The sequence below is a fragment of the Cervus elaphus genome, chromosome 11, assembly GCF_910594005.1.
Source record: "Cervus elaphus chromosome 11, mCerEla1.1, whole genome shotgun sequence".
NCBI classification, from domain to species: Eukaryota; Metazoa; Chordata; class Mammalia; order Artiodactyla; family Cervidae; genus Cervus; species Cervus elaphus.
The window spans coordinates 88,318,240-88,334,246 of NC_057825.1; the positions used below are offsets into that span (position 1 = coordinate 88,318,240).

Below are 16,007 nucleotides of genomic sequence, written 5' to 3' on the forward strand. Positions count from 1 at the left end.
AACAGTCCAAGAGAGAAGGTTGAACTTGATACCACTAGCTTCGATTCTTACTTTCCCATTCTCTACATGTCAACCAGGATCATCTTTTGTGTGTAGGATTTGAAGGCATGGTTTTTAGATATCTTACATGACGTTTAGAAAATAACTTGTTCATTGAGTTAGGCAGGTCTTTCAAAGGTTGACATTTCATCATACAATGTAAAAAAAAAATCACATTTGTTAATATCACCATCAATTTCATTAGAAATATTTTTAATTATTGGGAAGCTGTCAGTCTCACAGTGATATAAGTTTTGCAAAAGTCCTAACTTTCACCTAAAAGTTTTAGTTTTATCATTGGCAACAAATAAGTCAAATGTTTTCTATGAAGTGTCAGGCTCATTTTGTTTGTTTTCTAGAAAATTTCTGCCAGTTAGCTAAGTTGGAATAACCACAAAACTAAAAATTGTGTTCCATGGGGAAAGTGTCTACTTCAGCTCATAACTCAAAAGCACACAAATGCTCTTTCCTTGAGACATGCTTCTGTATGTTGTAGAGGTGCTGTGTGCATTTATCACCACAAGTTGAATGCATTTTGTCATACAGCATATTTTAATAAAACTGTATTCAGAGTTCAGCGTTTGATGAAATTAAATGAAACAGGCTTTAAAAAAAACATCATGGGTGAAGGTGAAGAATACATAACTACTAGTACATTTTGATTCCATTTTCTTTATTGTAGCCCGCAGTTTACACAGTCCCACTTTTGTACCACAAGTGCAAATATTAACACATTGCAAAGGCAGATAACTTCTTTGTATTATTATGAAAATAGTTGTGATTTTGTGAACTCTTTGAAAGGGTATTGAGGAATCCACAGTTCACACTTTGAGAACTGCTATAATTCAAGGTGATTGGATTTATATTGTGGATAAGGTATTAGAGACAGCATCTCTGGGGAGATGATCTTTAAGCCAGCAAAAAGCCAGCCATGTGAAAAAGCTTTGAAATAGGCAAAGGTATCCTTGTCATCAGGGCACTGCAAAGAAGACCAGTGTGCATAAAGTACTGTGATCTAAGTGGGGGAGAATCACACTGAAGGGACCGGTTCATTTGAGACTTTAGAACCTGTTTTAAGGATTTTGGGTTTTATCCTCTGACCATGAAAAACCTTTGAAAGATGTTTTAAGCAGGAGAGTGATATGATCTGATTCATGTTTTAGAAAGAGTACTCTGGCTGTTTAAGGAATTTTTAAAGTGATACATTAAGTTCTTTCCCATATTTATAGTTGCAAAGTTTTTTCCTATTAGTAAAACTTTTAAAAACTGAAACTCAGAATGTTACTTAGATAGTGATTTTGATTAGTATCTTTCAGAACACCTTGCAGGACAGAAAAAGAGAGCCAAAAGGAATCTTCTTTGGGGCCACATGACATTTTATTCTTCAGTTAAAATATCTCCACTTACTATGAAAAATTAAAAAAATTACTTGCGTTCCATTATTTAGTATAAATAGTTGACTGTGAGAACAGGCACTTAGGTAACTCTTGTGTTGAGTGCACAGACTACTCTACTCTCTTGGTAACTCCACAAATGTTGATTCTCTGGAGGTGTTATTATATGTAAACTACATTATTTCTGAAAGAATGCCTACTGATTTTTTCCTATTTTTTCCTATTAAAGATTTCCTTTATATGTATGGTAACAGTGATTGATTATATGCGGATATTTTAAAAGTAACCCCTTTACAACAAAGCACCATGTAATTAATTAAAGGGAGAGAAAGTGGCATTACTTCCAATGCCTGTATTATCCATTTCTCTCCAAAATATGTGTATGGCTTAGGTGTTTTATGGGCCTAGCAATCTAGGGGGGAAGAAAGAGAAAAGATGTTGTTTTTTACTTATGCTACTAATTGTCTTTTAGCATATAGGTAACACAGAAATTCAGTCTGAGGTTAGTGCTCATTGAGTGTGTACTTTGTTTTTCCTTCTTTTCAACAATACCTAGCCTTTTTTGGTTTGTTTTTTGGTATATCACTTTTAAGGGTTTTGTATTGATGGGACTTAAATCTCTTTTTTCTCCTGGTATCTCTCTTAACTAAATGTAGAACTTCATTCACTATGTTGCTTTTGGGTGAGTTTCAACCCTTGGGGTACCCAGCTGGATAATTCAGACTGATGGGAGCTCTTTTCCGCCCTAGGCTTTATCTTTTCATCTCGGTTGGGTCTGATGGAAACCCAAGCAAGGTGAATAGCCATGTATTAGATTAGAGGAAGCAGTTAGACTTTCTGACCTCGGGTCTTTATTTCTGAAATAATACTCAAATTTTAGTCTCTGTCAGAAGAACCTTGTTACACTTACCTATGAAATATATTTGTGCCTCAATTGATATTATAAAAGTCATTTCATGTTTTAATTATCCTGAATTTCCAGGAGTGCTCTGATTTTAAGTATTCTAGTCCTCTTTTCTTAGAAATACATTCCTCAATCATAAACATGCTTTTCTTTTCTTACTTAATTCTTAATTCATACTGGGTTGGCCAAAAAGTTTGTTAGAGTTTTCTGCTTACGTCCTGTGGAAAAACCCAAATGAATTTTTTTGCCACCCCAATATAGTACCTATCCTTAAGCAAGTTTCCTAAACACTCAGATATACCATTATTTATGTCCCACATTAGACTTTAATTTTAAAAAGTGTGGTGTTATTTATATGCCATTAAGGTATGAGAACATAGTGATATCTTTTTGTTCATTTAGGAATCTGTGGATATGATTTTTTTTTCCCTTAAATGTTACTGATTTGATCATAGAGATGATGACAGGAAGTGAGTATTAGCAGGGGAGGTGAGAAAAGGGATTATGTTTCTGACTAGAAATGCCTTGTGGTCTTAACATGTCTGCTGTGAGTGACATTTTGAGGATTGCAGTTTCTTGAGGAGATTTTGGGACTAAATTGAATCACCTTTTCCTTACCCACATCTTTCCTATCTCCCTCAACCCTCCCAACACCTCAGATAGCAAGTAAGACACACCCAACCATAGGTTAATTTTTTTTACCTGTAATAGAATTTTATAAAAATAAAGACTTTGCAATATAGCACACATTCCTTGTCCTGCAAGTTTTTGATGTGAAGCAGATAGAGCTCTGGTGTCTCAGTCTTTGAGTGTTTGTCCCTTAATTGAGCAATGAGTAGCTCTTAATTTTCTAGGTATATAGCTTACATATATATATTCTTTTTTCTTACAGTTTCCTGTCTGTGAGTGTGTGTGTGGTGGGGAAAGTTTTGTTCATATAAATCTGGGAGAATAGAGAAAATGGAGAGTTTTGGAATTCAGATCGTAGAGATGTTTGAGATAAAATGAGAATTCGTCCATTTTAATCTTGATGTTTAAGATAAAGGGATTGTAAAGATTTAGGCTACAAGTTAGCTCCATTCTTTTCTTTAGCCTATAGTGCAAAGAACACATAATTATGTTTCTTTGTTTTTGAGAATGACTTCTACTTGAATAGGAACAGAGAAAGCTTATTACACTGAATTCTTCTCAACAAGATGCCTTTCTTCTCTGACATGGAAGAAATATGGAAATAGCTTTATCTGAGTAATTCTTTGTAGTGATACCTTGGATTTTCAGACTTTATACTGTTATGTAGTTTTATTAAAGTTGTAAGTAAGTTTAGGATGTGTTATAGGTTTGAGATTTTATTTAATAGCTGGAATATTTAGAATGTAATTAATGTAGCTATTGAAAACCTGTGTTCTAGCCATTGTGAATACAGAGGCGATTTTAAGCATAGTCAGTTGGTTTACTGTGGATAATTAGTAACTGGTATTTCCAGGTATTGAACATGGTTCTTTTAAAGCCCTGTCAACAGAAAGACAGAGATAAGGAATTGAACTTAATTAATTGAGAAGCAAATCATCAGGTACACTAGTTTGCTAGTGCTGCCATAAAAAAACACCATAAACTAGGTGATTAGAACAACAGAAATTTATTTTCTCTTCGTTCTGGATGATGGAAGAGTCCAAGATGAAGGTGTTGACAGGGTTGGCTTCTTAGGCGGCCCCTTCCTTGGCTTGCAGATGGCTGTCTTCCTGACGTCTCTTCGTGTGGTCAGTCACCGTTTTACATGTGTGCGCCCTTGGTGTCTCTTCCTCTTCTTGTCAGGACACCAGTCATGTTGAATTCAGGCCTCACCGTAATGACTTTAAGTTACGCACCTCTTCAGAGACCTTATCTCCAAATAGATTCCATTTTAAGGTACAGGGGGGTGGACTTTATGTATGATATCAAGGGAACACAGTTTAACATGTAACAGTAGGTGATGAAATCAAGAAGGAAAACAGTATTACACGTAATTTTTAAAAATCACTATTTTTCTTTTTATTTAATAAAGTTTGTGTAGAAGTGCAATTGTCCTGTGTTTTTTGTTGTATATCTCCTAGCCGGAGAATTTTCATCCTTGGGCCTTCTCATCATGTGCCCCTTTCTCGATGTGCACTTTCCAGTGTGGATATATATAGAACACCTCTGTATGACCTTCGTATTGACCAAAAGAGTAAGTATATAGAACTCTTAAAGCTTGTAAACAAAGTTTTAAAAAATAGGAATTATGAATTTATTTTAAATTAAAAGTATTACTTTTGTAATATTTGAATTTTAAAAAGAAAATTTGTTGTAACTAATCTGCAAAAAACAAAAACTAAGAAAATCTTCCATATGCCTAAAAGACAACTGCAGTTTTTCTGCCAGCCACAAAAATCTGTAGATTCATTAGTCTCTGAACTGTAGTGGTTATATTTATAATCAGGGAAGTACCATGTACTCATTGTACCATCAGAAAATAAATTGGTACCCACAACAACTTGTTGAAAGATTTTGGGCATGTTAGTCTTCCTCTCTGTGTAACAATTCCCTCACTGTAAATGGATAATGAGGATAATGATTTTATTTCCTTGTTTATGGTTTTTATGGGGAAAAATGAGACTGTAGTTGTGAAACGCAGCAAGAAAAGTGCTACATAAATCTTAAGTGTATTTTATTTATAAAACATACCTGTTATTTTGATTTTTAAAATAAGATTCCAGGCACCACATTTTTTATTTAGTTGTGTCTCATTTTGTACATTGAATGTGTAAAGCAAAACTTTTTCTGACTTTTAATAGTATTTTTGGAGGAATGGGTAAACATAATTTTTAAAATGCCAAACAATATGGAAACTTCTATAACAAACACTCATGTACTTATCATTCACACTTGACTCAGACTTTCCTCTCAACTGAACTCACTTTACATTCCCACATTCCCAAAAGTAACCACATTCATGAACTTGGTGTATATCCTTCCAGTTCATCAAATTATATTTTAATTATGTTGAGTGTTTATTGTTTTAAGAAATTTTTCAGCAAATTCTTTTGTGGAATGAAAGAAGTTGTTTGCAAAGGAAATGGGCATCTCTTCTTAAACTTTAGGCTTAAATTTTGTTGTTAGGATATAGCTTATTAACAAAACTGGAATATTTCTAACCTTACTCCCTGGAATGGCTTTAGGGTATGTAACTTAAATTTTTAAAATGCTTTTAAAATTTTTATTTTTTTTTCCAGTTTTATTGAGATATAATTGACATACGGCACAATAAATTTTAAAGTATGATGCAGTAATTTGACTTCATATATCATGAAATGATAAGTTTAGTGAATGTCATCTCATATAGATACAAAATTAAAGAAACAAAAAAATATTTCTGCCTTGTGATGAGAACTCTTAGGATTTACTCTCAACAGCTTTAAGGTATAACATTCGGCAGTGTTCATTATATTTGTCATGTTGTACATAACATCCCCAGTACTTATTGATTTTATTACTGGAAGTTTGTACCTTTTTACTACCTTCATCCACCCTCTGGGTCACACTTAATGTGTAAAACCTTGTTAGAGCATTCAGAAAATTTTGGTTTTGGGTAGCCTAACAATGAGAATTTTTAATCAGATACAGTTTCATAGAAGAAAAGTCATACAGTTATTTGTTTCTTTCTTTGATATTGGTAAACCCATTTAAGGATGTAGTTTTAAAAATGCTGGTTCTGTTCAATGATAAAATAAAAATACTCTTGTGTCTTTTTTAACATATTAAATTTCATTATTTTCTTGCTATATAATATCTGGTTTTAAGTATAATCCATCAGAAGGGTCTGAATTGCTAAACCATTTTAAAAATTTAAGATTAAGGCATGGTACTGTGGTAAATTTATATTCCAGTCTACCTGACAAGTTTAATTCTTAATGTTGAGGACAATAGCATTTTCAATAGGAATTTTCTGTTCTTGGTATAACAAAACGTGAGGTGTAAAACAATAATCCTATACATTTTATTTAAAAATAAAACAGAACTCAAAAACTGTATTATTAAACCTCATGAGGAAGTAGACTGGGGGATTTTTCCATATTTCAGTAGGAGTTTTGATCAACCGTTCTTGTTATTATCTACTGGTTGATTAAGGTCAAGGAAAACCTTAAACTTAGAGGTGATTTTAGATATAATGAAAGGACCTGATGAAAATTTAAATTATTATTTTTTATGTAACTGTGTAACATACGAAAATCATTACGTGTCTGACTGTTTTGTCTTATATAAGAAGCTAGTTGTTTTTTCCTTTTTTTAAAACTAAAACCAAAGGAAAATATTACGTGGTACTTTTGTCTCTCGCCAAAGCATGTAGTTTTGTGTTACTGGGTAGTCTTACAGCTTAAGGATATACATTAATACATTTGTTTTACTATATTTTGAAACCTCTAGTTTACGGAGAACTATGGAAGACAGGAATGTTTGAACGCATGTCTCTGCAGACAGATGAAGATGAACACAGTATTGAAATGCATTTGCCTTATACAGCTAAAGCCATGGAAAGGTATACTAATTAATATAAGAAATCCCAGAGAAATCATGGATATTAATTTCTTTGGAATTATTTTAACTAGGGTAAGATGATCACTAGGATAAAGAGATTTAAAAATTCTTGTTACAGTGAAATAAAGAATTTGAGATTAGATTTTTCTGAATGTGGATTGAAGTTGGTTTTGAGTAGTTTGCCTATGAAGGTTAAATGTATGAAGTGGCATGGTTGTTTTATTAGGTAGAAATATTAAAAAGAAAACACATGTGTCTATCTGTGTGTTTGTATGTATTGGTTTGCCTGTTATCTTATTCATTATATATCTATTTATCTCAGAATAACAATTACATTCTTTCATGGTATAGTGCTCCAAGTAAGTAATCATAAAATTTTAGATTTGGGAGTAACTTTGGAGGTAATTTATTTCAGCCTTTATGAAGGTATGTGAATCTCTATTATAAAAGCAATTATTATATAGTAATATATAGTGAGATAATCTATATATAACATACATCTCTTATAAAAGAGATCTCTGTTATAAAAAATGCTGACATTACTACTTGGTACCTGCTAAAAGGTCTTTGAGGACAGCATGCTCACTAGACTGTCAGTCAAGTGAAGACAGGGGCATTCTGTTTTCCACTTACACCCCAGTACCTAGCACAGTGCCTGTCACATAGTAGTCATTATTTTGATAAAATGAAAGAATTGTTTTAAGAGCTTTCTTCTTTAGGGCAGTATTCAAATTAGAACATTTTTCTTTTGAAGGTCACATATCTGTAAGTTTTTCAGCCATTTCCGTCATATGGACTTAATACTACATATGTTTTTAGTTTGATTAGTTCTAAATATGGTGAGATTATTCCTTCTCTGGTCCTCATTACTGTATTCTCCTAGGAAAATAAGTGGTACGTCTTAGGTTTGCAGTAAATATTTGTTAATTAAATGTGTTAATGAAATATGAGATTAACAATTTTTATGCTGATATGGCTTACTTACCATTGTCTGATATATTTGCGGTCAGCTGAAACCCCAAGGATTTTTTACACTGTTAAACTAGATTATTTTCTCCTCTTGTACTTCAGTGGTTGATTTCTTTTTAACCCTAAAAAGTGAATGTCTCTTCAATTAATTTTAATTTTTTCATGTTGGTCTTATTCCATTATTGCAGTGTTGGGAGTCATTTCTGTTCTTAATTCTGTTATCAAAGTATTATTTATTTCTCTCAGTCTCATGTTGTCTGCATCTTTTCACAAAAATAGCTATAAGGGATTACATAAGCTGAAGAAGTTTTTAAAAATAGAGTGATATTAAATTATAAGCAGTGTAATTTTAGGTTGTGAAAGTGAAAGTCGCTCAGTCGTGTCCGACTCTTTGCGACCCCATATAATTCTCCAGGAATTCTCCAGGCCAGAGTGTTGAAGTGGGTAGCCATTTTCTTCTCCAGGGGATCTTCCCAACCCAGGGATTGAACACAGGTCTCTAGCATTGCAGGCGGATACTTTACCAGCTGAGCCACAAGGGAAGCCCAAGAATACTGGAGTGGGTAGCCTTTCCCTTCTTCAGCGGATCTTCCCCACCCAGGAATTGAACCGGGGTCTCCTGCATTGCAGGTGGATTCTTTACCAATTTTAGGTTAATTGTGTTTTAATACATTCTAATTATTCAGAAAATTTTAAAGGTGTATAGCCTGTTTACTTTTTGAAATGCTAGTGTCATCAGAGCATCCCATTCTTCAACTGCAACAGGACAGTAAAAGACGTTTGTTCCTGGCTAAAATGTTATTTCAAAAGTAAAGCAGGTGTAATGTGGAAGTGTAGGAAAATAGAAATTTGAAACCAGTGAACAAAATTTACGTTAGTAATTTCCTCCCTATTAAATAACATTAAATTACCACTTATAAGTATATCACTTCTCAGGAAAACCTTCCGTATCTCTCAGATTACATTAGGATCCCTCATACTGACTCTTTCAAAAGTACCTAGTACTTTTCCCTTGTAACCTTTGCTGCAGGCACTGCTTGTGTCACTTAGCCTACCATTACCTGTATCAGTTATCCTTGACTGAATAACAAATTGCCTCAAAACTTATGACTTAAAATCATAACTCTTTTATTGCTCACAATTTTGGGGTCAGGAATTTGAGTAGGGAACACCTTGCTGTGGTCCACAAGACACTGACTGAGATGATTGGAATAGGCCTTGAGGATTTAAGATGACTTTAGTGCTGACTGTTACTTGAGATACCTCACTTGTTCTCTATTGCCTGTTTCTTTCTTTTTTTTTTTTTTTTTTTATCAGCCAGGGCTTTTCTATCTTTTTGGCCTGTCTCTAGAAGGATGGTCTGGATTTCTTTACATCGTGATTCTGGGTAATACAACAAAACCAGAAATTTCTTGGCTTATTAAGGACTAGGCCTAAAACTGCATATCATCATTTCCACTGCATTTTGTTTCCCAAAGGAGAAATAGATACCACCTCTTGATGGGAGGAGTAGCATATGTATACAGGATTAGGAGGAAGTGTTGGCAGGCTTCTTTGTTGATGGACTACCACAGTTCTTTCTGTGGTGGACAATTCATGTTTCTCCAACATGGAGGACATCTCCTAAGATGCCCAGAAATCTCATCCAGTTATGACATCAGGTTCAGAGTTCATTATTTTATCATCTGAATTTGGTTAGATTGTGGATGAGGCTCCTTGGGTACAGCTCTTTTTGATTTGGATACCCCATTGTCCACCCCTCCCCCCCAGTATACTTAGTATACAGTTTTTGTTTTTTTTTTTTACCCCCTCTGTGACTTTATTTTTTTTTTTTTTGGCCACAAATTTTTTTTTTTTTTGTCATACATTGATATGAATCAGCCATAGATTTACACGTATTCCCCATCCCGATCCCCCCTCCCACCTCCCTCTCCACCCGATTCCTCCGGAACTTCCCAGTGCACCAGGCCCGAGCACTTGTCTCATGCATCCCACCTGGGCTGGTGATCTGTTTCACCATAGATAGTATACATGCTGTTCTTTTGAAATATCCCACCCTCACATTCTCCCACAGAGTTCAAAAGTCTGTTCTATATTTCTGTGTCTCTTTTTCTGTTTTGCATATAGGGTTATCGTTACCATCTTTCTAAATTCCATATATATGTGTTAGTATGCTGTAATGTTCTTTATCTTTCTGGCTTACTTTACTCTGTATAATGGGCTCCAGTTTCATCCATCTCATTAGGACTGATTCAAATGAATTCTTTTTAACGGCTGAGTAATATTCCATGGTGTATATGTACCACAGCTTCCTTATCCATTCATCTGCTGATGGGCATCTAGGTTGCTTCCATGTCCTGGCTATTATAAACAGTGCTGCGATGAACATTGGGGTGCACGTGTCTCTTTCAGATCTGGTTTCCTCAGTGTGTATGCCCAGAAGTGGGATTGCTGGGTCATATGGCAGTTCTATTTCCAGTTTTTTAAGAAATCTCCACACTGTTTTCCATAGCGGCTGTACTAGTTTGCATTCCCACCAACAGTGTAAGAGGGTTCCCTTTTCTCCACACCCTCTCCAGCATTTATTGCTTGTAGACTTTTGGATAGCAGCCATCCTGACTGGCGTGTAATGGTACCTCATTGTGATTTTGATTTGCATTTCTCTAATAATGAGTGATGTTGAGCATCTTTTAGTATACAGTTTTGAGACAAAGACAGTTAATCACATTCAGTTCAGTTCAGTCGCTCATTCATGTCTAACTCTTTGCGACCCAGTGCACCGCAGCATGCCAGGCCTCCCTGTCCATCACCAACTCCCAGAGTTTACCCAAACTCATGTCCATTGAGTCGGTGATGTCATCTAGCTATCTCATCCTCTGTCGTCCCCTTTTCCTCCTGCCCTCAATCTTTCCTAACATCAGGGGCTTTTCAGATGAGTCAGCTATTCGCATCAGGTGGCCAAAGTATTGGAGTTTCAGCTTCAACATCAGTCCTTCCAATGAACACCCAGGACTGATCTCCTTTAGGATGGGCTGGTTGTATTTCCTTGCAGTCCAAGGGACTCTCAAGAGTCTTCTCCAACACCACAGTTCAAAAGCATCAATTCTTCTGCACTCAGCTTTCTTTATAGTCCAACTGTCACATCCGTAAATGACTACTGGAAAAACCATAGCCTTGACTAGACGGACCTTTGTTGACAAAGGAATGTCTCTGCTTTTTAATATGCTATCTAGGTTGGTCATAACTTTCCTTCCAAGGAGTAAGCGTCTTTTAATTTCATGGCTGCAATCACCATCTGCAGTGATTTTGGAGCTCAGAAAGATAAAGTCTGACACTGTTTCCCCATCTATATGCCGTGAAGTGATGGAAGCAGATGCCATGATGTTAGTTTTCTGAATGTTGAGCTTTAAGCCAACTTTTTCACTCTCCTCTTTCACTTTCATCAAGAGGCTCTTTAGTTCTTCACTTTCTGCCATAAGGGTGGTGTCATCTGCATATCTGAGGTTATCGATACTTCTCCCAGCAATCTTGATTCTAGCTTGTGCTTCCTCCAGCCCAGCGTTTCTCATGATGTACACTGCAAATAAGTTAAATAAGTAGGGTGACAATATACAGCTTTGACAGCTTTGACATACTCCTTTTCCTATTTGGAACCAGTCTGTTGTTCCATATCCAGTTCTAACTGTTGCTTCCTGACCTGCATATAGGTTTCTCAAGAGGCAGATCAGGTGGTTGGGTATTCCCATCTCTTTCAGAATTTTCCACAGTTTATTGTGATCCACACAGTCAAAGGCGTTGGCATAGTCAACAAAGCAGAAATAGATGTTTTTCTGGAACTCTGTTGCTTTTTTGATGATACAGCGGATGTTGGCAATTTGATCTCTGGTTCCTCGGCCTTTTCTAAAACCAGCTTGAATGTCTGGAAGTTCACAGTTCACGTATTGCTGAAGACTGGCTTGGAGAATTTTGAGCATTACTTTACTAGCGTGTGAGATGAGTGCAATTGTGTGGTAGTTTGAGCATTCTTTGGCATTGCCTTTCTTAGGGATTGGAATGAAAATGAACCTTTTCCAGTCCTGTGGCCACTGCTGAGTTTTCCAAATTTGCTGTCATATTGAGTGCAGCCCTTTCACAGCATCATCTTTTAGAATTTGAAATAGCTCAACTGGAATTCCATCACATCCACTAGCTTTGTTCATAGTGATGCTTTCTAAGGCCCACTGGATTTCACATTCTAGGATGTCTGGCTCTAGGTGAGTGATCACACCATTGTGATGATCTGGGTCGTGAAGATCTTTTTTGTACAGTTCTTCTGTGTATTCTTGCCACCTCTTCTTAATATCTTCTGATTCTGTTAGGTCCATACTATTTCTGTCCTTTATTGAGCCCCTCTTTGCATGAAATGCTCCCTTGGTATCTCTCATTTTCTTGAAGAGATCTCTTGGAGGGTGGAAAAATGAAAAGCGTGTAGTGGTCTCTGTTCTAAAGCAGTTCTGAAATCTAACCAGGAAACAGAAAATGTCCTTGATTATGGCTTGGTTCTATCTTCTGATAGTGGTTTCGTAATTCATTACAGATGGTTCCAAATTTATGCTGGCTCCACTTTGGATTTTTTGGCTTTTTGATTGTGTGAAAGTGATACATATTAAGTAGAAACTGTACTTTGAATTTTGATCTTTTCCCAGGCTAGCAATATGTATGATACTCTCTCATGTTTCCAGGCAGTGGCAGGGAGTCGCAGCTCCCAGTCAGCCATGTGATCATGAGGATGAACACCCAATACACTTAAACATCCTTTTGTACTCAGACAACAATTCTGTTTTTCATTTTCAGTACAGTATTCAATAATTTGGGCTTCCTGGGTAGCTCAGCTGGTAAAGAATCCTCCTACAGTGCAGGAGACCTGAGTTTGATCCTTGGGTTGGGAAGATCTCCTGGAGGAGGGCATGGCAACCCTCTCCAGTATTCTTGCCTGGAGAATCCCATGGACGGAGAAGCCTGGTGGGCTGTAGTCCATGGGGTCGCAAAGAGTCAGACATGACTGATCGACTAAGTATAGCACATTCAATGAATTACATGAGAGATTCAGCACTTTATTATAAAATACACTTTGTTTTAGATAATTTTGCCCATTTGCAGGTTATTGAAAATGTTGTAAGCACACTTAAGGTAGGCTAGGCTAAGCTATGGTATTTAGTAGGTTAGGTGTAGTAAATATATTTTCAACTTATAATCGATTTATTTAGACTTAACCCCATTGTAAGTTGAGGAAGATCTGTATTATTCTTAGCTCTTGGCTGGGTCCTTCTGGCTCTTGGCTCTATTCTCTGAGTCCTTTTTACTTTTCCATAAGAAGTGAGCTTTGTTTGCATCTGAGTAGTAGTTTTATTCTGCATTATGTGACAGTTTAAAAACCTAAAGGCCTCTTTTCATTTGAGATAGTGTTTTGTTTTAGTACAAACTGATAGAACTCCATTAACCACTTTGTGGGTTTTCTATATATAAGATTAGAAGTGCATTCCATTAGACAAAAGTTACATCCACAGTTCTTAACTGAGACACGATTCTCTCCACTTTCTTACTGAGATAGGATTCTCTCCACCTTGGAGCCCACTAACGTGGGTTGTGTAATTTCTCAGAAGCCCTTTTACCTCTTTGAGAGAATATGCAAGCATGGTCTGAAGTCTTCCTGCGGTCCTAACACAGGCTTTTACAGGTGCGGTTTTGATTTGATGATTCTGAGCCCATGTTCTTGGTAGTACTCTGTATTTGGTCTTTGTCCTTAGGCTGTTTGCTTGACAGTGTTTGGCTGTCTATAGGAGCTAGTGATGAGAAATAGTTATTTTTTAACCAAGAAACTGCTAGTTAGAAACATTTCTTTTAAATTGTGCTTATAGTTCTTTGGCTCATGTTTTTCTTCTTACATCTCCTCATATTTGGCTGTGAAGAAGCCATTGGCACTGAGTATTTTGTTGGGTAATGTTAGTTAGAGTTATAGATTCTCTCATCTTCTAAGTCATGTCATGTGACAGTTACGTGCTAATTGTTTTCCGCCAGGAAGCAACACGGATAACCCTTCTAGCAGTGTCCTTCCTGCTCGTTTGCTTTTCAGGCTCCTTGTTGCCCTTTCACCTTCTACCTATCTCTTGTCCCCAAAGCCAATATTATCTTTTCTAGGTGTCTCTTTTAGTAATACACTTTTCCAGGCACCCATTTTTGGTCTCAGTTATCAGTTGTAGCATGGCATATCACCTTAAAGTACCTTTTTTTGTATTCCTTATGATTCTTTGGGCTAGAAATTTGTGGTCAGGGATGAGTGGTGACCAGTCATCTCTATTTCATTTGCTGTCAGTTAAGATAGGTTGACTTAGGCTAGAGGTTCCAGGGTGCTCTCACTTTCTGTCTGGGGCTGTAATGTAGGTTGTCTACTAGGCACCTTAGTTCTCATCTTGGTCCTATCTCCACTTGTTGTTACTTTTCTTCAGGGCCTTTCTTTACAATTGGTTTCCGTTTCCTGCTCATCTATCCTGAAGTACATGGCAAGTCAGGGTAGCAAGAAAGTAAGTAGAAGTTTTAGGCCCCTTAATCTTTAGGCTTGGGAGTGGCACAGTATCTGTCACTTGTGCCGTATTTTACTTGGCAACGCAAATTGGAAGACTGGATTCAAGGGGAGGAAGAATTGACTCTGTACCTGATGGGAGGAGTGGCATGAGCATTCGGAGGTGGGAGTAATCCTGTTGATTATGTTTGTAGGTAGCCCACCACGGTAGCCCTGCAGTTAAATAGCTCTTCGGGAGATTATTTGTATGTGTATATATGTCTGTTTCCCTTCTCTAGTACTTCCCTAACCCATTCCCTACTCTAGGGCAACTGGTCTACTCTATCTTCTGTACCCATCTCAGTACCTGGCAAACAACAGGCTCTCAGTAATTAATTGTTGAATAAATTAATAGCAATCTATCCGTAATACTTTCATTAAATATTTCCCAAAAATGAGATCAGATTTTTTTAATTAGCTGCTTTTTATGTCATGAACCTATTTACATGTTTTTTTTTTTAACTCCTTTTAATTGGGTATACATAGGACTTTACAGTATATGACTATGTAGTACTTCAGTTGACTAATTTTAAAACTTTTCCCTCATTTTTCACTATTATGAAAATTATTATGGGCTAAAAAAAATCTTAAGTGTATTGTTTATAATTCTCTTATATTAAGCAGATTTAGAAGTGATATTCATTAGAGCTTTCTTAAAAAAAAAACAATGAGTAATATAGAAGAGAAAATAAAATGACCCATAATGTCCTTGCTCAGTTAAATTTGTTGACTTTTAAAAAATGGGTGTACCTGATTTAAAAGCGTACACAATGAGCACTGAAAGCCTCTTTTATTCTCCTCAGCAGTGTTTACTGACAGTGAAGATTATTATGGAAATGCTAACATATATGTATGCATATATAAGTTTTTTTTTTGTGTGTGTGTGTGTATATATATATATATGACTTATACATACACATTTTTGTGTAATTAAAATGTAAACAGGAGGTCATATCTTAAGCATTTTATTCTGATCCTTTTTTCCATATATTATCTTTACTATTGAAGTTCATAATTTTTAATATTATATATAATTGCATTTGAGAGATATTGTTAAGTTGGGATATGTAGAAATCATCTCTCTTGAAAAAGCTATTTACTCCTAAAATTTGGAGAAGTAAATGGCAACCCACTCCGGTATTCTTGTCTGGAAAATCTCGTGGATGGAGGAGCCTGGTAGGCAACAGTGCATTGGGTCGCAAAAAGTTGGACATGACTGAGCGACTAACACACACTCCTAAAATTAACAACATGATCCCACTTCTTTTTCTTTGCATTTTACGCTGTTATCTTTCCCTCCTTTTATTCCTTTCTCTGTATTATTCCCATTTATTCTTTGTTTATAGTTAAAAATTTTAATTGATTTTTGGGTCACTGTAAGATGTATTCTTTATAACATAGAAAGCTATGAATATTGATAAATGTAGATTTCTAAATATCCAACACCGTCAAGATATAGAACAATTCCTTTGCTTCAGTTTTAATAATTTTTTGTTCAGAAAAATGTGCAAAGTAAGTAGTAGAATTCTTTAGTAACTTTTGAAGTGTTTGA

At 35.8% G+C, this 16,007-nt stretch overlaps 1 protein-coding gene across 6 annotated transcripts in view; it reads left to right on the forward strand.

The window, feature by feature from the left end:
• The window catches only part of MEMO1 (mediator of cell motility 1), a 117,175-nt gene that overhangs the window by 66,307 nt on the left and 34,861 nt on the right, over positions 1 to 16,007 (forward strand). For 4 of the 6 annotated variants that reach the window (XR_006343619.1, XM_043918310.1, XM_043918307.1 and 1 more), the window contains 2 exons: positions 4,428 to 4,540; positions 6,778 to 6,889. The exons of the other annotated variants lie outside the window; for them this stretch is intronic. Coding sequence is in view for 3 of the 4 variants with exons in the window: in XM_043918310.1 (XP_043774245.1) it covers positions 4,428 to 4,540; positions 6,778 to 6,889 (225 nt within the window). In the remaining variant the exon portion in view is untranslated. The remainder of the gene's footprint in view (positions 1 to 4,427; positions 4,541 to 6,777; positions 6,890 to 16,007) is intronic. 6 annotated transcript variants of the gene reach the window in all.